Source organism: Desmodus rotundus, chromosome 9 (genome assembly GCF_022682495.2).
Source record: "Desmodus rotundus isolate HL8 chromosome 9, HLdesRot8A.1, whole genome shotgun sequence".
Classification (NCBI taxonomy): Eukaryota; Metazoa; Chordata; class Mammalia; order Chiroptera; family Phyllostomidae; genus Desmodus; species Desmodus rotundus.
The window spans coordinates 71,589,472-71,617,215 of NC_071395.1; the positions used below are offsets into that span (position 1 = coordinate 71,589,472).

Below are 27,744 nucleotides of genomic sequence, written 5' to 3' on the forward strand. Positions count from 1 at the left end.
TACCAACACCAAGTAGCTTTGGGAGTTCTCAGGAGACAAAGTACCATGTGACACCCTGTCTACACCAACCAAACCTTTAGCTTAAAGGATGTACCACCTCCTCTAAATGTGGGCTTTCATAGAGCCCTAAAAATCATTTAGTTTTTTTCCTCTCTCAGAATATTCCCAAGACAATTATAGAGGAAAAACTGGGAAGAAGAGCTGCTCAACTGTAGGTTTTCTTCCTCTCCCCAGCCTCCTTGGTGGTATTTTGTGAAGAAGCAGATTTTTAATGTGGGTACAACATATTTTCAAATAAAAATAAAAGTAATTGGCTCACTGAATGGCTAAGTCAGCACTGTGCCCTTTTCAGATTTTGTTCTGCAGAGTTGGGAAATATTCTCCAGACTGTCTTTAATGTTAAGAAAAATGTAGGGCATGTCGACCGAGGGTGGCAAGTTGGAATCCAAGAGATAATGAGATAAGACTGGGTGTTCATTTTGCCAGCTTGTTAAAACGGTATAAAAACCTCCCTTACCAATAATGATACTGTGCCATCAGTCACAGAGTTGGGTCAAATAAATTTTATGCACTTGAAGTAAAAAATAGAAAAGCAAACATTTCCATAGGTGGGTGAAGAGACAGAGCTTGAAAAGTCTCCTGAGCCTAGTGTTGCTCCTGCGTGAGTTCGCTCTTGTTTCTCTGCCAGCGAGGGCTGTCCTGAGCGAGACAGGTGACCAACCGTCCTGGCCGGAGTTGTGTGTTTACCTCTTCTTCCCTCTTCCCTTTCCCAGGGGCTCCAAAGTTACTTTTAGGTGGAAGGAAATAAGACAAACATTTATTAATATGAAATACTATGTGAGTCTATACTCTATCATGTCTATTCTGGATCTAACCAAATAATTCAGGAGCAAGTAGAAGGGCCTCAGGAAATCTAGTAAACTCTGTCCCTCAAACACCTAGGACCAGGCCCTTCAGAACTGTGTTTACCGTCATCACCACCCGGCCCTGAGCTGCAGGGCTGGAAAGCTGTGTGCGGGTTCCGCAGCATCACCCCTCAGTGTAATGTAAACTGTGCGGTGTGTTTGTCAGTGTTTGTACTGTGAAGTTAGGGCATTTCTTAGTTTCACATGGATGCCATTTCTTCTCTAATATTGTTTCTCTTTGTTCATTTTGGTGAGTATTAGGATGGAATTTTTTTGTAATCATGGGCTTTATTTCTCTTGCCATCACCCTAGTCTTTTTTTATACATGTTGCAAAACCTAAGGGTGAAGACCGCAGCCATAGTGGCTGCTGGCTGGAGCGGAACCTGCCAGAATCCTACTAATGCCATCTCAAATAATTGTCTGCTCTGAAAAGAGAAACCTGTCTCTCCAACAATCAAAATTTTACTCAAATTCTTTATATAACTTACTCTTTTATTAAAAATTTGGTTTTTTTCTGATTAATAATACATGCTTGTTTTAGAAAATTTGGAAAACACAGGAATATATAAAGAAAATAAAAATCATTCAAAATGATACTACCAACCAGAGCTAATTACTCTGTGGGTTTTAGTCTTAAAACATTGAAACTTGGCTCATTAAAACTTCTCCAATCCAGCCATAAGACTGTCTTCATGTCTTTTTCCACATAATATAAAATAGAAACATAACATAAAAAAACATACTCAGACAGAATAAAATGAGGTTTCTTTACAAAGTAGTTTCCTATAAAACCTCCATTTGCCAAATTTCTGAGTCACAGACTCTAATACAGACTACCGAGCATTTATTAAAATAGTAATAAGAAGAGAACAAAGGAGAGAAGAAAGGCCAAGGGGCTTATCTCCAGATTCCTGCCCGACTCCTCACGCTACCAGGGGCAGGGTGCCCACTTTTCTTGCGTGCCGGAGGTTTTTCACTCCTAGGAACTGTGGCAAGACGGCGAGGGAGGGTCTGGGAGGGAACCTGAGAGTTGAAGGAAAGAGAAGAGAAAGTCAGCATCCTGTACTTTCATCTCCTGCCCCACTGAGGAAAAGTCATGCATGGAAAGGACGAGAACCCTTCGGCAAAGGGGAGTGATCATACTGTAGAGAGTGGGAACAGGAATGGGGCAGGTCAGGCCACAGGGTGCAGAGTGTGCAGAGTTGGAGGAACGAGTCAGTGAGGGCCCTTCTATCCCCCTTGTTCTGCCTGGCTTTAGCTCACCTCTTTCCGGGGGAGCTCACCCAAGCGGGAGTCTGTGTTCCTTCTGGGGACATTATCCCCTCGGCCGTCAGTCCTGTCATACAAATCAAGGGATGAGGATGGGGGAGGAGTTCTCCCCACCCCAACGTTAAATAGAAGAACTACTCCCCAACTTTGTCTCTCAAGAATAAATGAAATAGACCTGGAATCAAATAGGATGGCCCTAGCTGGTGTGGCTCAGTGAATTGAGTGCCAGCCTGTGAACCAAAGGGTCGCTGGTTCGATTCCTGGTCAGGGCACATGCCTAGGTTGCAGGCCAGGTCCCCTAGTACGTATGGGGCATGCCAGAGGCAACCACACACTGATGTTCCTCTCACTCTCTTTCTCCCTCCCTTCCCCTCTCTAAGAATAAATAAATAAATAATGTTTAAAAATAGGAAGAGACGTTAATGAAATCGAAAATATTGAGTTTTACTAGGGAGTCACAATCCTAGGACTCAGAGTTAAGAGCTGCAGGGCAAAGAAGAAAAAACTAAGGTAGAAAGACATGGTGAAGAGACTTTTTTGGAAGCAAAGAAAAAATAAAGTAGAAAGGAAGAGACAAAAAATAAAGGTGGGGAGCCCTGGCTAGTGTGGCTCAGTTGGTCGGGTGTCGTCCTGTAAACCAAAAGGTTGCAGGTTTGATTCTGAGTCAGAACACATGCCTGGGTTGTGGATTCTGTCCCCAGTTAGGGTGCATGCAAGAGGCAACTGATAGATGTTTCTCCCTCTCTCTTTCTCCCTCCCTTCCCTTCTCTCTAGATATAATTTTTAAAAAATGTCTAAAGAATAAAAAGAAAGGTAGGGAGCAGGGAGAGATGTAGGAAGAAGAGACTCAATCTGTATCTTACCTTTATTTTCTTCCCCATAAAAGGACAAAAGAACCCTCAATGGACAACATGCACACCCTCTCTGCCCTGCCTGAGCCATTTCCCTACCCACAGTCCAGATTCTGCCTGCATAACCCTTCCTCCCTTCCCTCCCAGGCTGGTACCCGCTATGCTCCAGCCTCTTCAGGTAGAGCAGCAGGTCCTCAGGAGGCAGTGCCCCCCAGCCCCGAGCCTGGTACAGTCGTAACAGCTGAGACACCTCCATCAGTTGCCTCGAGGATGCGAGCCCATCTCCACCTGAGCGACAGATCAGTAATGGTCATCATCCTAGACCTGCTCTCCTGAGTCCTCCTCCCAGCTCCCTAGGAACTGAGAAGGGCCTTAGTTCCCTTGCTCCACACCCAACACCTCCCCTTTTTATCTCCCAGTAAACCACGACCTGCTTACCTCTCTCTGGGGAACTACTGCTGGGTCCACTGCTCTGTAAATGGGTTGAGGGAAGCTCATGGACCCGGAAAAGATTGGATGCCATGGCTAAGGGCACTTTAGTTTTATGGACAGGGGGTGGGAGGTGTGGCACTTGAGGGGCTTCCTCCCAAGATGGGACAGGCAGGGGACCTAGCAAGAGGAAAGAGATCAAATAATCAGGAAATGGGCTAAAGAGCCAAGGAGGTCCACCCTCCTGGCCTTTATTAGGCTTCATCACCTTTGCCAGGTCCTAAAAATCCCTCCCAGAGAACCCACTCCCACGTTTCCCAGCCCCAATCTTCTTTAGAGCTGGCACTCACCGGACTTAGAGGGCAACAGGTCAACAGAGGGGTTCTCATTGTTCTGGGGTACTGTCTCGAGCAGCTGGGGGGACAAGATAGTAAGGTTCCCTCAGGACCAATAAAGACAGACTGAGGTATCTGAGGGAAGCAGAGGCTGGGGAAGTAAGAGCTACAGTTGGTCACCTAAGTTCCAGAAAGGACTTCTGAGATGGGAGTAAGACTGGGAGAGTAAGAAGCTGGGACAAAGTGTTAATTCTAAAAGGGAGATGATGCCAGAGTCCTGGACTCCTACAGCAGAAAGAGAAAAAGAGGAATGGAAGAAGAAAATAATAAGGTGGGATGCATGGGTCCTCTTACCTGGTGCAAAAAATGCTTGAGGCCCTCCAGCTGAGAAGGGGGTAGCAGCCCTTGCTTTAGGAAGCCATCCCCATCTGATCCAGGATCTTCCTCAGGGAATGGCCGTTCTGCTCTGTGATTGGGATGCAAGGCCCCATCTGTAAAATGACACATGTGTGTATGTTGTAGGGGGAGGGATTCCTCTATAACTCAACTCACCAAATGCCCAGAAGAAAGAGGCCTATTAACATTAGAGCGACGCTGCAGTGAGAAGACAACGAAAGATTACAATAGCTGGAGGGAGGGTTGCAGGGAACTGAGAGATGGAAGAGCTGAATGCTAAAAAGTGTAGACAGAAGGGGAAAGCTGTGATATTCAGGCTCTAAATAAATAATACCATAAACTACTTAAAGAACAGAAACTAATATTCAGAATGGTTTAGGATTAATAAACATGTTCTGGTCCCTTCACCAAAACATGCCCTCAATTCATTTTTATAATTACACAAGTTTTATGTTTAAAATGTGATATATATATATATATTACTCTGGTTTACCTTCAAATCATATAAATCTTTAGCCTTTTACTAAAACTGTGATGTAATTCACCCCTCATTCTTTTAAAAATTTGTTTAATCTGCACCTGAGAACATTTTTTTTTATTGCTTTTAGAAAAAAAGTAGAAGGGAGAGACAGTGAAAAAGAGAAACATTGACGTGAGAAACATCGATGGGTTGCCTCTTGTAGGCTCCTGGACCAGGGATGAAACCCACAATCTAGGTATATACCTTGACTGGGAATCGAACCTGCAACCTTTCAGTATACAGGACAATGCTCCAACCAACTGAGCCATACCAGCCAGGGCTCATCCCTCATTCTTAATTCAACCTAGCTTTTCATGTTTGCACTATACACTGCACTCCCATCTACCCAAGTTACAGAGGACTAAACCAGGGGTGGACACCACTCCCAAGGTTAGCCAATCCAAGGGATGGTTGCAAACACATCAGATGGCCTTTCTTTAAACTGGGCCTAAGAAACAGAGACCTACGGTCTCTATAAGGTTGTCTAGAGTCTTGGCTGGAATCACTGTCATGGCTGGTCAAGTCCATGTGCAAGCCAAAGTTAGGAGACCTAGCACCTTGAGTGAGAGATAGTGCTAGTCTGCCAAGAGAAAGGAGCAGATGTGCAGGGAGAGGCAGAGTCAAGAGCCCATGCAAGCCCAAAGAGACGAGTAGCAGCTGCCTCAGTTCCTGAGAGCACTGCTGGATCCAAACTCCAGTTCTCATGAGGTCCAGCTACACCACATTTCCCTGAGATCTCACTCTCTTTATTCAATCCAACTCGAGTGGATTTCTGCTCCTTGCAATGTATGGTCACTCAGACATCTGGGAATCCAAATACTCAAGTCCCAGACAGAGAAGCAGCTAGGTAAGAGGGAGCCAATTAGCACATGTAAGGAGAACTCCTGTGATATCTGTTCCCAGTTACCTGAAGATTCAGTGAGATCTGGCTTTGGTTCCAGGGGCTGGAAGGAATGTTGGCTCTGGAAAGTGGGGTCCAGCAGGAGGCTAAGATCTGGGGAGGAGTTACAGAGAACAGGTGGCACTCCAGCCAGCTCGTCCCTTGTTTCCCGGCTCTGCTGCAACACAGGCTTTAGGGCCACAGCCATGGGAGGCATATTCCAGACCCTCCTCTCCCCCTTCTCTGGGTCGTGCGGCCCAGGGCTGCAGGGGCGGGTGGTAGGGACCTGGGCACAAGAGAGAGGCAGAAAGAAGGTTCAAAGTCCAGGACATTAAAAGAGACAAGACATGGTACAGACACTTTAATAAGATTACAAATTAAAACTCCCTTAAAAGAATTTAAAATGTCTATCAAATTTTAAGATGCTTACTTTTGATCTTACAATTCCACTTCTAGAAATTTTATAGATACACTTGCACAGATATGTATTAGTGATATTTATTGCAGCAGTTTGTAGAAATAAAATATATGAAACAACTTTAAATTCCACCAATAAGCACTTAGTTAAATAAAAAATCATACAACAGTGTGTAGAAGGCTACCATTTGTGGGGGGAGCACTCCAGACACCAGTAACAGCAGTTGCTGCTGGGGAGAGGAGCTGGGAGACTAGGTGCAGATATGGGAGGAGACTACTTTTAACTCTGTACCTTTTTGAATGGTTTGGATTTTTTTCCTTACCATGTGCATATCTATTCCAAAAATTGTTTTAGCTAGTAATAAAAATTTCTTAATTAAAAGAAGGAAGCAGCAGATGCCAACCAACATAAGACAGGCCAGGGGTGAGGCTCCCAATCCTACTCTAGGGCGGGACTTAGCAACAATTTTGGCCTTCAACCTCGTAATTCAATTACCATTTGGCAAAACTAGAATCACGTGTTCCTCACCACCTCTTGAGCTGTAAAATGAGAGTTAGGCCCAATACACTGTGGCCAGTCTGGGTGAGCTATGGCCACAGAAAAAAAGATTTCTTTCGATAAGACAGTTCCTCAGATTTTTTTTTTTAATGCATGTTCAAGAACCTGTACTTAGGACTTCTCTTGGGAGGAACCTAGATTTCAAAAAAAGGGATCTACAACTCTGAGCAGCTTAGCATAAAAGGGCAACGCCTACTGGGGGGTTAGGAGGCAGGGCAGAGGTGCTGAGCAGTCGGTTGGCCTCCTCCCAGTGGGCCTGCAGCATGGCTTGGAGTCGCTCTACCAGCTCAACCCGCTGTTCCTCCAGCTGCTGGCTCCTACTCTGCAGGTCCCGCACTCGTGCTTGCTCCCGGGCCAGTCTGAAGAAAAGATGGGAGAGCTGATGTAGGTAGCCTTTGAGAAAGCAAAGACTTGGAGAATAAGGGGAACCAGAATGGAATGTCAGACATCAGAAATTCTGAAAGGAGCTGGGGCCAATGTAGAAGAGGTCAAGTCTATGGAGGCGGCAGCTCTTCATCCTTCCCAGTTTGGGCTCCGTGCACAGGAAAGGGACTGAGGCCTAAAAGCAATACTCTAAGGACAGTACCTGAGCTCATAGTCTTGAGACACCTGCTGCTGCCTTTCCTCTCTTTCCGCCATTTCCACCTTGAACTGAGCCAACTGAGTGGACAATTCCTGCTGGTGCTGTCCATTTAGGTCCTGCAGCTGCTTCCTGAGAGGACATAGGTGAGAAAAGAGGGCTGAATCTGGAGACAGAAGTAATCAAATGAGAAAAAGGCAGAGTGTGCGTGTGAGAGACAGCTAGCCACAGGCAGCCAGCCTGGCATAGCACAGTGGGCTCAGGAAAGAGGAAAGAACAAAGCTACTGTCTTAGGATGGGTTCCCCAGAATCGAAGACTGAGATGAGGATTTACTGGAAAATGATTTGTTTAAGAAGCATTTCCAAGAAAAAGAATAGTAGAGAAGTGGGGCTGAGGAGAAGTGAAACTGGGATGGGAAGGAGGCTCACTCCCCACAGGTCAGCTCAGAGATGGCGTAGGTCAAGCTCAGCATTGTCCCCGTCAGGGGCAAGGGAGCTGGGAAATTTATATTCCTGCACCCACCAGTTATTGGTTAAGGACTACTCCCTGTGGGAGGAAAATCATCAAGCACTCCAGCTCTCTATGTGCACCTGCAGGCAGCTCTCCCACAGAGCGACCTAGGTCCCAGCTGACAGGAGCCAGCATGTTGGAAGATGATAAAGGGATCTGAGAGGATGTGGGCAGGGCACTAATAACACTGTGTGGCTGAGGAGACGTGGCATCCAGTAAGTCCCAGGTACCTGTGATGTTCCCTCAGGGAGGCTGCTTGCCGCAAGCTGCTCTCCTGAGCCTGCGCCAGCCGCTCTGTCACCCGCTGCTCCAGCTGCACAGCCAGCTCTGACTCCAGCTGGATCCGCTGGCTTTCATACCGGGCCTGGAAGTGAATGAAGGTGGGGTAATAGCTCAGTTCTGCTGGGGATTAAAAGAGGATGGAGGATATAATGTAGACCATTTGCCAACATTTCCCCTATGCCCAAGGGATTAAGAACAAGAATTTTGCCACAGAGAGTGAAAGAGGTTCCCTTTCCTTTTAGATCATGAGGTACACACACTTGTATGTACACAAAAATTAAAATGACTCTGGACAAAAAAATATATTTTTTTAACCAAAAGATATGTTAGGTAGAACAGTGAAATCTGTTGTATGTGTCTGAGATAACAGTACCTGAAACCCAGGAGACATTAATAAATGTCAGTGTCCCTACCTCCTAAAGCAGAATTAGTCTTTCACTCTCTCCATTTTCTCATCTCATATTCCTTTTTCAACTCACTGAAATCTGATTTCTACTTATAGTATACAGTACTTCATGGCAAAGAATTTAATTTCTAAATCCAACAGTGGTGATTTTGCAGCCTTATGTGACCTTACTGCAACATCAGCCACCTACCCCAATCCTTCCTGCTAAAGCCCTTTACCCTTAGCCCCCACGATGCCGCGGTCCCGTGTTCCCATTCTGTCTGACAGCCCCTCAGGCTCCGCTGACTGCCCTTCTTCCAACTGCCCACAAATGTTGGATGCCTCCTTGAGTTCTGCCCTCAGTCTGACCAGTCTTCCTACACTAACACTGGTCACTGATGCTTTAACGTGTGGGTAACAAATGTTTGGCCTGTAGGTCATGTTTTTTTGCGACCATTTATACCTTAAAACACTTTCTAGATCTCTCTTTAGCCTAGACCTTTCTTCCAGGCTTTAAGCCCATACACCCAGTAAGCTCATGCTTAGCTCTATTTGGATACATCTCAAAAACGATACATCCAAAATGAGCTCATTTGGCTTTTTACCCTCAAACCTTCTGTTCCTATTACATTTCTTGCCTTAGTTAATGGAACCACTTGCCACTGAAACACACAAGCTATTTGAAACCCGGAGTTATCCTTGACTCCTCTTTCTTCTTTACCTCTTCCAACTGGTCACACCATTCTACTTCCTTAACACCGAATTTGCCCCTCCACTCACTAATGCATTAACTCAATATTATTTCAAGTCTAATTGACTTCCCTGCCTCTATTCTACCCTCTGTCCTCTCCCATTTTGGCCCCTGTAGATCCTTGACTTTGTGGTTCAGTGAATATCCTAAAACACAAAAATGCTCAATTTATTCCCTTGTTTGAAACCCTTCAAATGCCTGAACTGCCTAAAAAATAAAGTTCTGACTGCTTAAGATGGCTTACAAGGCCCTTTATGATCACCCACCACCCACCTACCTCATCGCTCCCAAATCATACCAAACTCTTGCAGCAACCTAAAATCTTTTTTTAAACAATTCTTAAATTGTGGTAAGAAATACGTAGTTTGAAATTTACTCTTTTAATCCATTTTAAGTGTATATTTGCTTACTGTTAACTATTGGGTTGGCCAAAAAGTCCATTAGTTTTTTTATGGCTCTAGTAGTGCTTAGTTGTCTTAACTTCATTTGAAACAATTTTGTTATATTGTATTGTGACAAAAAAATTTACCAAAATTAGTGAATTTTGTGCAGCCATTTTAATATTGAAGATGGAAGAAGACAGGCAACATTTTCAGCATATTATGCTTTATTATTTCAAGAAAGGTAAAAATGCAACTGAAATACAAAAGATTTGTGCAGTGCATGGAGAAGGTGCTGTGACTGATCGAATGTGTCAAAAGTGGTTTGTGAAGTTTCTTGGTACTATTGACATTTTGGCCAAATAATCCTTTGCTGTGGGGCTCTCTTATACATTGGAAGATGTTTAGCAGCACCCCTGGCCTCTACCCACTAGAAGCCAATAGTGGGAGATAGCCGACATACTCACGATATCCAAATCAATAAAGTTATTGGTGAAAATGAAAAATATGTCTTTTATGTTATGGAAAAAATATAACAGACTTTTTGGCCAACCCAGTATGTCCACATTGTTGTGCAGATTTCTAAAACTTTTTCATCTCATAAAGCTGAAACTCTGTATACACTGAATACCAACCCCTCACTCCCCATCCCCCAGCCCTGGCAACCACCATTCTGCTGTCTGTTTCTATGATTTTGACTACTCTGGATATTTTGTTACCTAATTTCTTTAATGACAAAATTTAACATGCATTCCCCTTAAGCCAGCAATTCCACCTTTGGGAATCTGTCCTATAGAAGGGATGCCAAAGATTAATGTACACTGATGTTCACTGAAGCACTGTTTTTATAGCAAAAATTGGTATCATTGTAAATTTCTCTTCAAAAGGAAAATGCTTAAGTAAGCTGATTCATCCGTTCACTGCAATATTCTATAACCCTTAAAAATGACACACATCTGTATGTGTTTACACAGAAAGATATCTACGATACATTATGAGGTTAAAAAACAAACAAGTTGCAGCTAATACAAAGCATGTTTGCCTTTTTTTTAAAGCACTAACCCAGAGAACCAAGGTGGCGGGGTAGGTGGACACACTGCGCCTCCTTGCACAACCAGAACTGACGGAAAATTGAATGGCAAGGAAGTCCGACACCAAGTAAATAAAAAATAAACATTCATCCAGACGGGTAGGAGGGGCGGAGATGGGCAGCCGGGGTGGAGAAGACTCGAGTTGCCCTGGCGGACGGAGACTGGCAGAGTGTGGGACAAACGGGGCAGGCAGTCTGACCACTAGCAGACCCTGTGGCCCCACACACGCACAGATAAACCGAGAGGGCCGGACTCAGAGTGGCGAAGAACGAGGCAGGCAGAGCATGGGTAGCACCCTGCGGCCCCACACTCGCGCACAGATAAACCGGGATGAACAGAGGAGATCGAAGCAGACCACGCAACTCAGGGCTCCAGCACAGGGAAATAAAGCCTCAAACCTCTGATTGAAAACGCCCATAGGGGTTGGGGCGGCAGCAGGAGAGACTCCCAGCCTCACAGGAGAGGTCGTAGGACAGACCCACAGGGGCCTGGGGCGTGCACAAGCCCACCTACTCGGAAACCAGCACCAGAGGGGCCCAATTTGATTGTGGGAATCGGAGGGAGTGGCTGAAACCCAGTGGAGAGTGGAGCGGGCGCCATTACTCCCTCTCGGCCCCTCCCCCACGTACAGCGTCACAGCGCAGCAACCAGTGTTACCCCACCCTGGTGAACACCTAAGGCTCCGCCCCTTAAAGTAACAGACATGCCAAGACAAAAAAAAAAAAAAAAGAATGGCCCAAATGACAGAACACTTCAAAGCTCCAGAAAAAATACAACTAAGCAACTAAGAGATAGCCAACCTATCAGATGCACAGTTCAAAACACTGGTTATTAAGGCGCTCACAGAATTGGTTGAATTTGTCCGAAAAGTAAATGAAAAAATGAAGCCTATGATAAGAGAAACAAAGGAAAATGTACAGGGAACCAATAGTGATGTGAAGGAAACTGGGACTCAAATCAATGGTGTGGACCAGACAGAAGAAAGAAACATCCAACCAGAAAAGAATGAAGAAACAAGAATTCGGAAAAATGAGGAGAGGCTTAGGATCCTCCAGGACATCTTGAAACGTTCCAACATCCAAATTATAGGGGTGCCAGAAGGAGAAGAGGAAGGACAAAAAATTGAAAACTTATTTGAACAAATAATGAAGGAGAACTTCCCCAATCTGGCAAAGGAAATAGACTTCCAGGAAGTCCAGGAAGCTCAGAGAGTCCCAAAGAAGCTGGACTCAAGGAGGAACACACCAAGGCACATCATAATTACATTAGCCAAGATGAAACAGAAGGAGAGAATCTTAGAAGCAGCAAGAGAAAAGGACACAGTTACCTACAAAGGAGTTCCCATAAGACTGTCAGCTGATTTCTCAAAACAGACCTTACAGGCAAGAAGGGGCTGGCAAGAAGTATTCCAAGTCATGAAAGGCAAGGGCCTACATCCAAGATTACTGTATCCAGCAAAGCTATCATTTAGAATGGAAGGGCAGATAAAGTGCTTCTCAGATAAGGTCAAGTTAAAGGAGTTCATCATCACCAAGCCATTATTACATGAAATGTTAAAGGGACTTACCTAAGAAAAAGAAGATAAAAAATATGAACAGTAAAAATGACAGCAAACTCACAGTTATAAACAACCACATCTAAAACCAAAACAAAAGCAAACTAAGCAAACAACTAGAACAGAAACAGAACCACAGAAATGGAGATCACATAGAGGGTTATGAATAGGGGATTGGGAGGGGGAGAGAAGGGGGAAATGTACAGAGAATAAATAGCATAAATGATAGGTGGAAAATAGACAGGGGGAGGGCAAGAATAGTGTAGGAAATGTAGAAGCCAAAGAACTTATAAGTGTGACCCATGGACATGAACTATAGGGGGGGAATGTGGGAGGGAGGGGGTGGGCAGGATGGAGTTGAGTGAAGGGGCGGAAAAGGGACAACTGTAATAGCATAATCAATAAATATATCAAAAAAAAAATAAAGCACTAACCCATATGCTTATATATGAGCAGTTCTGAAGGAGGCACTCCAAATGGCGTGGAGAGAAGGCAACCAATACTTATTACTTCCGTATTATTTGAACTTGTATTATAGATAATTTTTATTATATTTTAAAATATTTTTTAAAGTTCTCTGAGAATTTTATGTGGACCCACCCACATAGAATTGATGGCTCCTTTCTTTTTCTTTGATATTTACCTCTAACAAGTAAACTTTGATAATTTAAGTATGCATGTTATTGTTTCTAAAGTAATCCCTAAACAGACAAGCAAACAAATGAACAGAAATTGAATTTATGACTTTGAAACTAGCTAAGGAAAAAGTGTCAGTGAGAAAAATGAGGAAAAAAATAATGAATCTAAAAGATACAAAAAAGGAGAGAAAAATAAACTCTGAATAGGTAAGACAAAATAAGATATAAAGTAGGGCACAGACCCAGCTATGAATAAGTAAATGTCAATGAACTAAATGCTCCAGGTAAAAGACAAATATATAAAAGTTGAAAGTAAAAAGATTAGGAAAATATTTGCCAGGCACATTCTGTTTTTAAAAGAAAGCTGGTATAGCTCAATTAATATTAAGCAAAAATATACCCTAAGGCAAAAAGCATTAAAAAGATAAGGACAGTTACCTCCTAAGGTAAGGATAAAACATTCAACTACCAGAAAAGATACAGCAATTTTAAAATTTATATGCATCTAATAACATAGCCACACAATGTATATAGCAAGCCCTGTCTGGTATAGCCAAGTTGGTTCAAGCATTGTCCAGTAAACCGAAAAGTGACAGGTTCAATTCCTAGTCAGGGCACATGTCTACAGTGCAGTTTGGTCCCCAGTCAGGTGTGCTAAGAGGCAACAGATCAATGTTTCTCTCTCACCTCATGTTTCTCTCCCTCCCCCTCCCTTACCCTCTCTCTAAAATCAATAAGCATGTCTTCCAGTGAGAATATATAATAATAATAGTAATAATAATAATAATGTATAAGGCAAAATTGACAGACTGCAGGAGAAATATACAAATCTTAACAGAAAAAATACAATAAAGATATAGTGGTTTAAAGAGCATAATTAACAAACTAGACACACACACAAAGAGACCCATACAAAACTTCACCCAAACACTATAAATACATATTTTCAAGCACACATGAAACATCTAGAAAAGCTGGCTATGTTTTAAGAGATAAATTAAGTCTCAAATAATTTAAATTAAAAAAGCATATTCTCTCATGATGTCCAAAAGAAACACTCAAATGCTGTGAGGTGGGGAAGGGAGGAAGAAGAAGAGTGTGGGGAAAGGAGAAAAAAGAGAGAGAGAGAGAGAGAGAGGTAGGCACAACATACACAGACAACAGACAGATGTAACCAAATGTTGATGAATCTAAGTATACATTATACTATGATGCAACATTTCTTTAAGTTTGAAATATTTTGAAAAAAAAAGTGGGTAGGAATATATATAAATAAATAATTTTTTAAAAGACCATGCTCTTTAATCACAAAGCAGACAAACTATAAATCAATAATAAAAACAATCAGAAAAACCCTATATGTTTAAAAATAATTCAGGAGATCAAAAGTAATAAAATAAAAAAAATAAATATTAGTCAGAATCAAATAATAAGAAAAATACTACATAGGATAAGTTGTAGAATACACTTAAATTAATATTTATACAGAAATTTAGAAAAGAAGGCTAAAATGAATATGTAAGCATCTAAAGAATTTTTTAAAAGATTTTATTTATTTATTTTTAGAGAGAAGGGGAGGAAAGGAGAAAGAGAGGGAGAGAAACAGCAATGTGTGGTTGCCACCTGCACTACGCCACAACGGCCCCCCCCACCCCCCCCACCCCCCGCCCTGGGACGGTCCGCAACCCAGGCACGTGCCCTGACTGGGAATCAAACGGGTGACCCTTCGGTTCACAGGCTGGCATTCAATCCACTGAGCCATACCAGCCAGGGCCTATCTTAAGATTTTAAAAAGAATAACAAAATAAAATCAAAGAAAATATAGTGAGTGAAATAAAGTGTAGATATTAATAAAATAGAAGAAAAAGCCAAGCCTAAAGTTAATTCTCTAGAAATATATTCAAGTAAATGACAAGTAAGATGGTTTTAAAAAGAGAAAAATGAGAAAAATGACACACAAATGAATTATCAGGAATAAAAAATAGAAAAGACGCTATGGACATTGAAAGGATAAAATTATGAACAACTTTAAGTCAGTAAATTAGAAAATTGAGACTTTAAATGAATATATAGGGGACAGAGGGGAAGGATAGAGAGAATGTGAGTGCATCAAAAATAATTTGAGAAGAAATAAAAGCCTAAGTATTTCCATAAATATTAAAGAAGCAAAATCTGTAGTCAAATATCAAATATTCAAGAAGCACATATTAATGACAACCTTACAAACTATTTCAGAGTATAAGAAGAGAGGAAGTAGATTTTCATGTTTCTAGTTACTAGCAGATTAAGTTATCCAAGTTAACTCTCCTAGCACTAGCAGATTAAGTTATTTTGGTTAGCAACAAACAAATTCAATAAAATTTAATTCTTTTTTTTTTCTCACTATATAGAAAATCTTCCTAAAAGAGCATCAAAGAGGTAGCAAAACAGGGTGGAATAAGCAGGCCAAAGTAAAGAGAGAGAGAGCGGGCCTTATCAGGTAGCAAGCATGGTAGATAGCCATTTTTGCCCTGGGGGTATTTACTTACTTGAGAAAATTAAAATTTTTGTCTTGACTTCCTTTCAAGGGCAAATGAACAGAAATCAAAGGCCAAGGCCCACAGAAGTTGGGGAGTCTAATTGGAGACCCTACTCAAAATAAATTGAGACTCATTTTTAGGGTGGAAGTGAACTAAAGTCTGTTCAAAATAAAGCTCAGCTTAAATCACCCAGGAATCCCAACCATTGAAAACTGGGGTTAAATTGGCCCTGGACTTACAGTGTCTCTCAGGAACTGGTAGAAGCAAATGCAAATATTCTTTGGAGCAAAGCACTGTCATTGTAAGCCTCAAATTATTCCTACAATTTTTCAAATACAAGATCCAACACATGGTTAAAAATAACCAGGACCAAAAAAAACTAGACTCCATGAGAGCCAGCAAAACCAAACAGCAGCAGAAAAAATCCTCAAACATTTCAGATATTGGAATTATCATCTACAGATAATAAAACTGTATTTAAGTCATCAAAGATAAAGTTGAAAATATCAGAGAACAAGAAACTATGGAAAATTAAGATTGAAAATAAAAACAATAGTACTTTGTAAAATAAAAAAATTCATGAAATTAAAAACTCAATGGGTGAGTTAATAGTAGATTAGACAAAGTTAAATAGAGAATTAGTGGACTAGAAGATAAATAGGAAATTATCCAGAGTGAGCATAAAAACACAAAAAATGGAAAATACAAAACAGAGAGCAACATAGATACGGAAGCTAACATATATTTAATCAGATTTCAGAAAGATACAGCAGAGACAAAGGAGCAGAGCAATATGCAGAGATAATGACTGAGAATTTTCCAGAACTGATGCAAGACACCACTCCACTATTTCAAGAAGCCTAAGAATCCCATAAAGAATTATTTAAAAAAAAAACCACACACACAGAAAAATCCACACACACTAAGCACAGCCAAGTAAAACTGATAAAAACAAAAAAGACAAAAATTTCAAAGCAATAGTGGTCAACTGATAGCTGACTTCTCAACAATAATGAAAAACAGTTATTTTCCACATGTTGAAGTAACTGCCAACCCAAGAATTCCTTTAAAAATGGGTGTAAAATAAAGATATCTTTGAACTAAAATAAATAAATGAAAGAGATTTTGACACCAAGAAAAATAATCCAGCGCTGGCCAGGTGGCTCAGTTGGTTGGAGTATCATCTGTACACCAAAAGGTTGAGGGTTCGATCCCCAGTCATAGCACATACCCAGGTTGTGGGTCTGATCCCTAGTTGGGGCACCTATGGGAGGCAACTAATCAATGAGGGTTTTAAAAAGGGGGGAAAAAAAGAAAGGAAGGAAGAGATTCCAGATGGAAGATGTGAGTTCAAGGAATGGAAGAAGAGCAAAGAAAGGAGTAATTGCCCTGGCTGATGTGGCTCAGTGGATTGAGTGCTGGCCTGCAAACTGAGAGATCAGTGGTTCAGTTCCCAGTCAGGGCACATGCCTGGGTTGCAGACCAGGTCTCCAGTTGGGGGTGAGCAAGAGGCACCCAATTCCTGTATCTCTTGCACATTGATGTTTCTCTCCTTCTCTTTCTCCCTCCCTTCCCTTCTCTCTAAAAGCAAATAAATAAAAACTTTTTAAAAAGGAGTAATTATATAGATACATATAAATTAATATTGACTTTATAAAACAATATGATTAATGTTTTATGGCAGTTTTTTTAAAAAACAGAGTTTAAAAAACAAAAATAGAGTGATGTCACTGAAAATAGAAGAACAGGAAACTCCAGGAGTTGGTCCTTCTATGTTAAGCCAGAACCTATTTGAAAACTCTAGAACCTAATCAGATCCTAATCAGATCCTTAAACAGCCAGGTACAAGTGCTTGATGAAGGGATATGGTGCTGAACTTTGATAAAAGAGCCAGGTGCATTAATTAGATGCCCTCCCCAATCCCTCAGCCCCTCTGCAGCCATGGGAATGGCAGCTTGTGTTACTTGAGTGGCTGGCTGAAGCAAGGGTGGGTTATAAGGATCTTATCCTCCAAAAATAAGTATTTTGTATTTTGGTCAGTTTAGCAATTCCCCGAGGAACCAGAGCAGACAACTGCCTTTGTTTGGGGTCCCCTGGGTTGCAGAGGCTTCCCTGGCAGCATCAAAACATTTAAAGAGACATACAGTTTTGGAAGGGGTAGAGGGAGGCAAACATTTTTAAAAATCTGCCAGATCACAGGCTAATCACAGATATAACAGAACAGAAATGTCAGATAACATACATACCAAGAAATAAAGATTTTGTGGCCATCAAACGAATTCCCTGAGGAGGGAGAGAATATGAATTCCAGAGTTACCACATTATAATATTCAAATTGTGAAGTTCTCAACCAAAAATTACAAAATAGGAAAATATTACTCATTCAAAGGAAAAATAATTTGACAGGTACTATTCCTATGGAAACTCAGATATTGGGATTACTTGTCAAAGCCTTAAGTATGCTCAGTGAACTAAGGAAACCATGAAAAACAAACTAAAGGAAATTGAACAATGTACAAATAAATAGGAATTGTCAATAAAGACACAGATGTTATAAAAAGAAAAATAGAAATTCTGGAGCTGAGTAGTACAGTCAATGATATGAAAAATTCACTAGATATCACTATATACCTATTAGAACGCCCGAAATCCAGAACACTGACAACAGCAAATGTTGAGGATGTGGAGCAACAAGAATTCTCATTCATTGCTGGTAGGAATGCAAACTGGTACAGCCACTTTGGAAGACTTACAAAACTAAACCTACTCTTATCATACAATCCAGCAATCGCACTCTGAGTTGAAAACACATCCACACAAAAACCTGCACATGGATGTTTATAGCACTTTTATTTATAATTGCTAAAACTTGGAAGCCACCAAGATGTCCTTCAGTAGGTGAACTGAGGTACATCCAAACAATGAAATGTTATTTAGCACTAAAAAGAAATGAGCTATCAAGCCATGAAAAGACACGGAGGAATCTTAAATGCACACTACTAACTGAAAGCCAATCTGAAAAAGCTACATACTGTATGATTCCAACTATATGACATTCTGAAAAATATAAAACTGAGAGTAAGGAGACAGTAAAAAGATCCGTGGTTGCCAGGGGTTAAAGGGAGGAAGATATGAATAGGTCACACACAGAGGATTATTAACACAGTGAAACTACTATGTTACTATAAAAGTAGACACATGTCACTATAAATTTGTCCAAACCCATATAATGCACAACATCAAGAATGAACCCTAAAATATGGACTCTGTGTGATAGTGATGTGCTTTTTAGGTTCATCAGTTGTAGAAAATGTACCTCTGTGGTGAGGACTGTTGATAATAAAGGAAACTACGTATGTATGGGTAAGGCATATATGGGAAATGTCTGTGCCTTCCATTTAATTTGGCTGTGAACCTAAAACTGCTCTAAAAGATAAAGTCTATTTTTTATAGGGGCTCGATGACAGATTTGAGCAGGGAGAAAAAAGGGCCAGTTAACTTGAAGACAATTGAAATTATCTAGTCTACTGAGCAGGAGGAACAAAAATCAAGAAAGATGAACAGAACCTGAGGGACCTGAGGGATATCATCAAATATGCCAACATATTCATTAGTGAATTTCTGAAATGATGACAGAGAAAAGGGGACAGAAAAAAATATTTCAAGAAATAGTAGCCAGCCCTGGCTGGGTAGCTCAGTTGGTTAGAGTTCCGTCTGGTACACCAAGGTTCTGGTTCAATCCCTGGTCAAGAATCAACCAATGAGTACATAAATAAGTGGAACAACAAATTGATATTTCTTTCTCTTTCCCTCACTCTCTCATCAATTAAAACATAATAATAATAATGGTAAAAACATCCCAAATTTGCTGAAAGACATAAGTCTACACATCCCAGAAACTCCACATATTCCAAGTAGAATAAACCCAATGAGATCCACACTAAAACACATTATAATCAAACTGTCAAAAGCTAAACACAAAGAATCTTGAAAACAGTAGAAAAGATGCCACTTGTCACTTACAAGGGAGAGTCAATAAGATTAACAGCTGATTTTTCATTAGAAATCATGAATGCTAGGAAGCAGTGCAACAACACATTTATAGTGCTGAAAGAAAAACTATCAAGAAAAATTCTGTATGTGGTAAAAAAAAAAAAAAAACCATCAAGATTAAAAAAGGAATTAAGACACTCCCAGATAAACAAAAACTAAGAGTGTTTATTACTAGTAGACCTGCCCTACAAGAAATACAAAAGGGAATCCTTCAGGCTGAAATAAAATGAACCTAGAAAGTAACCTGAAGCCAGACTTCCAGCCAAGATGGAGGCATAAGTAGACACACTGTGCCTCCTCGCACAACCAAAAGAAGGAAAACACAAATTTAAAAACAAAAACAACCAGAACTACCAGAAAATAGAACTGTATGGAAGTCTGACAACCAAGGAGTTAAAGAAACACTCATCCAGACTGGTAGGAGGGGTGGAGAAGGGCAGCCGAGGTAGAGAGAACTCACCACAAGGCGGCAAGTGGTGGAGTAGATGAAGCAGTGGCTGGCAGAGTGGGTGGTCCCACATTTGCATGCAGATAAACTGGGGAGCAAGACAGACCACGCAACCCAGGGTTCCAACGTGGGGAAATAAAGCCTCAAAACCTCTGACTGAAAAAACCTGTAGGGATTGCAGTGGCAGGAGAAACTCCCAGCCTCACAAGAAAGTTCATTGGAGAGACCCACGGGGTCCTAGAATGTAGGACACCCACCCACAAGCCCACCCACCCAGGGATCAGCACCAGAAGGGCCCAATTTGCTTGTGGGTTGTGGGAGAAGTGACTGAAAGCTGCCCAGAGCCCAGCAAGCAGCATTGTTCCCTCTCACCCCCCACCCCCATATATAGCACCACAATGCAGCAATGAGGGTTGCCCCGCCCTGGGGAATACCTAAGGCTCTGCCCCTTACAACATAACAGGTGCACTCAGACAAAAAAATATGGCCCAAAAGAAAGAGCAGATCAAAGCTCCAGAAAAAATACAACCAAGCGATGAAGAGATAGCCAACCTATCAGAGGCAGAGTTCAAATCATTGGTAAATCAGGATGCTCACAGAAATGGTTGAGAATGGTCACAAAATAGAGGAAAAAGTGAAGGCTATGGAAAGTGAAATAAAGGAAAATGCACAAGGAACCAACAGTGAAGGGAAGGAAACCAGGACTCAAATCAATGATTTGGAGCAGAAGAAAGAAATAAATATTCAACCAGACCAGAAAGAAGACATAAGAATTCAAAAAAATGAGGAGAGGCTTAGGAACCTCTGGGACAACTTTCAACATTCCAACATCCAAGTCATAGGGGTGTCAGAAGGAGAGGAGGAAGAGCAAGAAATGGAAAACTTATTTGAAAAAAATAATGAAGGAGAATTTCCCCAATCTAGCAAAGGAAGTAGACTCCAGGAAGTCCAGGAAGCTCAGAGCATCCTGAAGAATTTGGACCCAAGGAAGCACACACCAAGACACACCATAATTACATTACCCAAGATTAAAGATAAGGAGAGAATCTTAAAAGCAGCAAGAGAAGAGGAGACAGTTACCTACAAAGGAGTTCCCATAAGACTATCAGCTGAAGAGAGACAGCAGGGATTAAGAATCTATTTGAAAAAATAGGCTTCCGGCCAAAATGGAGGCGTAGATAGACACACTGTGCCTCCTCACACAACCAAAAGAAGGACAACAACAATTTAAAAACAAAAAACAACCACAATGGACAGAAAATCGAACAGTATGGAAGTCCAACAACCAAGGAGATAAAGAAGAAACATTAGTCCAGACCAGTGGGAGGGGCGGATGGGCAGCGGGGGTGGATGGACTCACGGCAAGGCGGCGGACACAGCGAGGTGGCGGATTGTGGAATGGGGCAGGCCAGGCTGCAGCTAGCAGACCCTGCAGACCCACATTCGCACATAGATAAATCGGGAGGAATGGCAGGGGAGCGAAGCAGACCTCACAATCCAGGGCTCCAGCTCGGGGAAATAAAGCCTCAGACCTCTGATTGAAAACACCCGTGGGGGTTGAGGTGGCAGCAGGAGAAAATCGCAGCCTCACAGGAGAGTTCGTTGGAGAGACCCACAGGGGCCTAGAGCATGCATAAGCTCACCCACTCGGGAATCATCACTAGAGGGGCCCAGTTTGATTGTGGGTGGTGGAGAGAGTGACTGGAATCTGACAGAGGGAGCAAGCATCATTGCTCCCTCTCGGCCCCTCCCCCACATACAGCATCACAGCGCAGGGACCAGCATTACCCTGCCCCAGTGAACACCTAAGGCTCCGCCCCTTTAAGTAACAGGCTCACCAAGACAAAAAAAATGGCCCAAATGAAAGAACAGATCGAAGCCCCAGAAATAATACAACTAAGCAACTAAGAGATAGCCAACCTATCAGATGCACAGTTCAAAACACTGGTTATTAAGGCGCTCACAGAATTGGTTGAATTTGTCCGAAAAGTAGATGAAAAAATGAAGCCTATGATAAGAGAAACAAAGGAAAATGTACAGGGAACCAATAGTGATGCGAAGGAAACCAGGACTCAAATCAACAGTGTGGACCAGACGGAAGAAAGAAACATCCAACCGGAAAAGAATGAAGAAACAAGAATTAAAAAAATGAGGAGAGGCTTAGGAACCTCCAGGACATCTTGAAACGTTCCAACAGCCGAATTATAGGGCTACCAGAAGGAGAAGAGAAGAACAAAAAATTGAAAACTTATTTGAACAAATAATGAAGGAGAACTTCCCTCATCTGGCAAAGGAAAGAGACTTCTAGGAAGTCCAGGAAGCTCAGAGAGTCCCAAAGAAGCTGCACCCAAGGAGGAACACACCAAGGCACATCATAATAACATTACCCAAGATGAAATAGAAGGAGAGAATCTTAGAAGCAGCAAGAGAAAAGGACACAGTTACCTACAAAGGGGTTCCCATAAGACTGTCAGCTGATTTCTGAAAAGAGACCTTACAGACAAGAAGGGGCTGGAAAGAAGTAGTCAAAGTCATAAAAGGCAAGGGCCTACATCCAAGATTACTGTATCCAGCAAAGCTATCATTTAGAATGGAAGGGCAGATAAAGTGCTTCTCAGATAAGGTCAAGTTAAAGGAGTTCATTATCACCAAGCCCTTATTATATGAAATGTTAAAGGGATTTATCTAAGAAAAAGAAGATAAAAAATATGAACAGTAAAAATGACAGCAAACCCACAGTTATGAACAACCACACCTAAAACAAAAAGAAAAGCAAACTAAGCAAACAACTAGAACAGGAACAGAACCACAGAAATGGAGATCACATGGAGGGTTATCAACAGGGGAGTGGGAGGGGGAGAGAGGGGGGAAAGGTACAGAGAGTAAGTAGCATAAATGGTAGGTAGGAAATAGACAGGGGGAAGGTAAGAATAGTATAGGAAATGTAGAAGCCAAAGAACTTATATGCATGACCCATGGACATGAACTATAGGGGGGGAATGTGGGAGAGAGAGGCGGGCAGGATGGAGTGGAGTGAAGGCAGGGAAATGGGACAACTGTAACAGCATAATCAATAAATATATTTAAAAAAAAAGAAATAATGACTGAACACTTCCCTAACCTGATGAAGGAATTGACATATAAGCCCAAGAAGTACAGAGAGTTCCAAACAAGTTGAACCCAAAGAGGCACGTACCAAGGCATATTATAATTAAAATGGCACAGGTTAAAGTCAAACAGAATCTTAAAAGCAACAAGAGAAAGGCAGTTAGTTACCTTCAGGGGTGCTCCCATAAGATTATCAGCTGATTTCTCAACAGAATCTTTGCAGGCCAGAAGGGATTGGCACAGATATTCAAAGTGATGAAAAGCAAGAACCTACAACCAAGACTATTCTACTCAGCAAGGCTACCATTTAAAACTGCAGAAGAGATTAAAGGGCTTCCCAGACAACTAAAAGCTAAAGGAGTTCATCATCATCAAACCAGTATTACAAGAAATGTTAAAGGGACTTCTTGAAGAAGAAAAAGGGGGAAAAAAAGAACATAAATAATGAATAATGAAGTGGCAATAACTGTGTACCTATCAATAATCATTTTACATGTAAATGGATTAAATTCTCCAATCAAAAGACATAGGGTAGCTGAATGAACAATAAAACAAGACCCATATACATGCTGTCTAAAAAAGACCCACTTCAGATTGAAAGGTACACAGACTAAAATAAAGAGATGGAAAATGATATTTCATGCAAATGGAAACAAAAATAAAAGATGGGGTAGCAATACTTACATCAGCAAAATAGACTTTAAAACAAAGGCTATAAATAAGAGACAAAGAAGGACATTCCATAATGGTAAAGGGATCAATCCAATAAGAGGTTATAACACTTGTAAACATTTATGCAACCAACATAAGAGCACCTAAATTAATAAAGCAAATGTTGAAACACATAAAGGGAGAGATAAACAGTAATAGAGTTATAGTAGGGAATTTAAACACCTCATTGACATCAATGGATAGATCTTTTGACAGAAAATTAACAAGGAAACAGAGACCTGAAATGACACATTGGATCACATGGATTCAATTGATATTTTTGGACATTTCATTCCAAAGCAGCAGAATATACATTCTTTTCAAGTACATGTGGAACATTTTCCAGGGTAGATTACATGTTAGGTCACAAAACAAGTCTCAATAAATTAAAGAAAATTGAAATACGTCAGCATCTTGTCCCTCCACAATGGTATGGAACTAGAAATCAATTACAAGATAAAAACTACACAAAGACTTGGAGGGCTAAACAACATACTACTATACAATGTATGGGTTAACAATGAGATTGAGGGAGAAATCAGAAGATAACTTGGGACAGATAAAAATGAAAACATAATCCAAAAATCTATGGGACACAGCAAAAGCAGTCCTAAGAGGGAAATTCATAGCCATACAGGCCTACCTCAAGAAACAAAAATAGTCTCAAACAATCTTACCTTATAGCTAAAGGAACTAGGAAAAGAACAACAAACAAAGCCCAATGTGAGAGGAAAGGGAATAATAAAGATCAGAGATGAAATAAACAAAAGAGAGTCTAAAAAAATAACACAAAAGATCAATGAAACCAAGAGCTGGTTCTTTGAAAATATAAACAAGATTGACAAGCTTTTAAACACACTCATCAAGAAAAAGAGAGAGAGAGAGGACCCAGACTAATAAAATTAAAAATGAAAGAGAAGTAACAACTGATACCAGAGGATTGGACCTAAGAGAGCCCCAAAACATATTAATTGACAGAATTGAATGAAGAAATAGACAGTTCTACAATAATTGTTGGAGACTTCAATACCCCACTTTCAATAATGAATACAACAATAAATAAATAGAGGACTTGAACACTAAAGCTGGTCACTATTCTTGGATTCAACAATTAACAGGCAGAAATCTTTGCCCTAGAGGACCTTACAAAAATAAACAAGACTTTAAAAGGTACACTATGTAGTATACAAAAAAATTAAACAGAGAAGGGAAACAGATCATCACAGATTGCAGATTTTACCCAGTGTGGCTGGGGAAGACCTTACTTGCTAAGAAAATGATGTCTGAGTAAAGAGCAGTTTTCCTTACCCTCAATTACCGGTTACCATTCTACTTCAAATATGTGTGTAGTAGACAAACTCTCCATCTAGCTGGTGAGCTCCTTGTTTGCAAGGGCCATTTCCAGCTCCTAGCACAGAGCTTACATATAGAAGGGCTATTCAACAGGCTTACTGAATACACAAATACATATATACATCTAGCACCAGTTTAGGGGTCACAGCAGCTTATAAATTGCTACTTATAAATTGTTTACTAACATCTTTACCCTAGGCCTCCATGATAAATTAGTTTCTGTGTGGTCAGTCCTCCAATTTACTGGGCTAGGTGGAAGGAATTTATTTGCTCAAACACTGGTCTAACTAACCCAGAAAGTGAGTATCTGATGAAGTCAACAATTAATAATGGGAAACATCTCTCAGACTGACTTGGTCTCAGAAACGTATTACCATATTTTGTAGGTTATAATGTGCACCTCATTGCCCAAATTTTTGTGGGAAAAACTAAGGATGTGTATTAAACATGGGTAGTACTGAAATACCTTGTATCTGTTCTTGTGTTTTGTAGTTATTTGTTACATAAAATTTCTTGTACCATAGCCCTGGCTATGTGGATTGAGTACAGGCCTGTAGACCAAAGCGTCGCCAGTTCAATTCCCAGTCAGGGCACATGCCTGGGTTGTGAGCCAGGTCCCCCGTGGCGGGTGTACAAGAGGTAACCACATATTGACATTTCTCTCCCTCTCTTTCTCCTTCCCTTCTTCCCCTGTCTCTAAAAATAAATAAATAAAATAAAAATTTCTTGTACCATAATATGTTCAAAAATAATGCTAAAATCCTTTATAATACAAAAAAACCACAAGTATCTAAATATAAATAAATAAAACATCGAATTAAAAAATTTAAATGAAAGATTTTTTCCCAAAAGTTTGAGCCAAAAATGTGGGTGCACGTTATACACGAGAGCACATTATACACAGCAAAACATGGTAATTTGCCCTTAACACACATTTTACACATAAAAACAGAGGCTCATTAAAGTCAAAATTCTGATTAGAAATGTGTATGCTATGCCCTGACTGGTGTGGCTCGGTGGACTGAGTGTCAACCTGCAAACTAAAAGGTCTCTGATTCTATTCCGAGTCAGGCCACAGGTCTGGGTTGTGGGCCAGGCCCCCAGTTGGAGGCATGCAAAAGGCAACCAATCAATGTATCTCTGGCACATCAATGTTTCCCTCCCTCTCTCTCTTCCCCTCTCTCTAAAAAATAAATAAATAAGCCCTGGCTGGTGTGGCTCAGTGGATTGAGTGCGGGCCTGCACATGCCTGGGTTGTGAGCCAGGTCCCCAGTAGTGGGTGTGTGTGAGGCAACCACACACTGATATTGCTCTCCCTCTCTTTCTCCCTCCCTTCCTCTCTAAAAATAAATAAATTAAAATCTTTAAATAAATAAGTAAATAAATAAAATCTTTTAAAAAGAAAGAAACGTGTTTGCAATGACTCCTGAGAACACTTCTCCTGACCTGCACTAAGCTCATTTCCAGCTGCAGAGCATCTCTCTCTCTCCGAGCTATATCCAGCTCTCCTTCCAACCGCCGCACCTCAGACTGCATCGATGCCAGCTGCTGCTGGGCCTCCCTGGCGGCCTGGGCCTCCCTCTGCGTGTTCCCCTGAGAAAGAGAATCAAACTTAAGTACATACCGAATTTTCTGTCTCCTAATTACCTCTATTCCCCAATCCCCCCCCCCCCCAAACCCAAGCTTCCTTTCCTTCTCTTCACATTTGACCTAGTTCCTAATCTCTGTTTAGTCTTTCTCTTTGGTCTCCCATGTATTCGATGCTCCAAGTCTTTCTAGCTGGTCCTGCGCTCTCCATCTTGTTTCCCACATAGTTCTTCAGTCTCCGTCTGAGTCCCCTACACCCCCTCATCTCATTCAGTTGTTTTGCCCTTCATCTGTTCCTCATTCCCCAACTGCCGCTTTTACCTTCTCCCTTTCCAACTGAGCCTGGTCCTCCTCCTGCAGTGCCTGGTAGCGTTCCTTAAACTGACGCTCTTGCTGGGTCCAGGTCTGTCGTTCTTCTTCGAGGGCCACCTGAAGTGTCTCCAACTGTCGATGCTCACTGAGCTGCCCAGCACAAGCCGCATCCCGTTCTTCCTGCAGGGCTCGGCACTGTTGCTGTTCTAGCTCCAATCTCAAGGTCAGAGCTTGCCTTTCCTCTTCCTAGAGCCCCAGGAGAAGAACAAGATCCTCAGCATGCTTTCAAGAGACCAGCAATGTGCCCCCTCACCTCCCATACAATGTGCCTGCTGAGAATTGTGTCCATTAAAAACACAAAAGCTGGCAAGCCAACAGGATTATAATATAGTAGGTAAGAGCTTCTGTTCCAGAAATAGGTAAATCTGGGTTCAAATCTCAGTTTGAGTCCCAGGTCTGTCATTTACTATGTGTCCTTAGGTATACATCCTCATCTGTGAAATGGGCAGGCATAATATTACAGTCTACCTTGTGAAGATTAAAGTGAAAAGTGTATGTAAAGCATTTAGCACAGTGTCTGGCATGTAGTAAGTACTCAGTATATAATAGCTATCACCATCATCAAAAGAAATTCCGCAGAGAATAGAATATCCAGCCTACCGTCACGTACTAGCCAACCAGCAACCATCACCAACACTGTTGGATGTAGCCTGTTAAGATTCTAAGTCCCAGCATACATATAGCAAGCATGTGTCATGCATGCAACAAGTTCCAAACCTGGCTACTAATTCGCATGGGTAATCACCTTATCATTTCGGGAATAAGAAACTTGAATGAGTCTCATCCCATACCTTTTGGGCTATGCCCTAGACCATAGTTCCCAAACCTGGCTGAACAAAATCACAAAGGAAATTCCTG

The 27,744-nt window shown here is 41.4% G+C and overlaps 1 protein-coding gene across 8 annotated transcripts in view; it reads right to left on the reverse strand.

Moving 5' to 3' along the window:
- Positions 1 to 813: 813 nt before the first annotated feature.
- CNTROB (centrobin, centriole duplication and spindle assembly protein) overlaps positions 814 to 27,744 on the reverse strand; it is a 32,467-nt gene continuing 5,536 nt past the window's right edge. For 4 of the 8 annotated variants that reach the window (XM_053911496.2, XM_045199136.3, XM_024564977.4 and 1 more), the window contains 12 exons: positions 26,836 to 27,072; positions 26,374 to 26,520; positions 7,884 to 8,017; positions 7,149 to 7,274; positions 6,759 to 6,921; positions 5,614 to 5,872; positions 4,145 to 4,281; positions 3,806 to 3,869; positions 3,465 to 3,635; positions 3,182 to 3,314; positions 2,170 to 2,242; positions 815 to 1,929 (listed from right to left, as the gene is read on the reverse strand). In XM_053911496.2, the coding sequence (XP_053767471.1) occupies positions 1,804 to 1,929; positions 2,170 to 2,242; positions 3,182 to 3,314; positions 3,465 to 3,635; positions 3,806 to 3,869; positions 4,145 to 4,281; positions 5,614 to 5,872; positions 6,759 to 6,921; positions 7,149 to 7,274; positions 7,884 to 8,017; positions 26,374 to 26,520; positions 26,836 to 27,072 (1,770 nt within the window). In that variant the 3' untranslated portion in view covers positions 815 to 1,803. Of the gene's footprint in view, positions 1,930 to 2,169; positions 2,243 to 3,181; positions 3,315 to 3,464; positions 3,636 to 3,805; positions 3,870 to 4,144; positions 4,282 to 5,613; positions 5,873 to 6,758; positions 6,922 to 7,148; positions 7,275 to 7,883; positions 8,018 to 26,373; positions 26,521 to 26,835; positions 27,073 to 27,744 lie in introns of all 8 variants that reach the window. The other 4 variants (XM_045199140.3, XM_024564978.4, XM_071219300.1 and 1 more) reach the window with 2 other exon arrangements.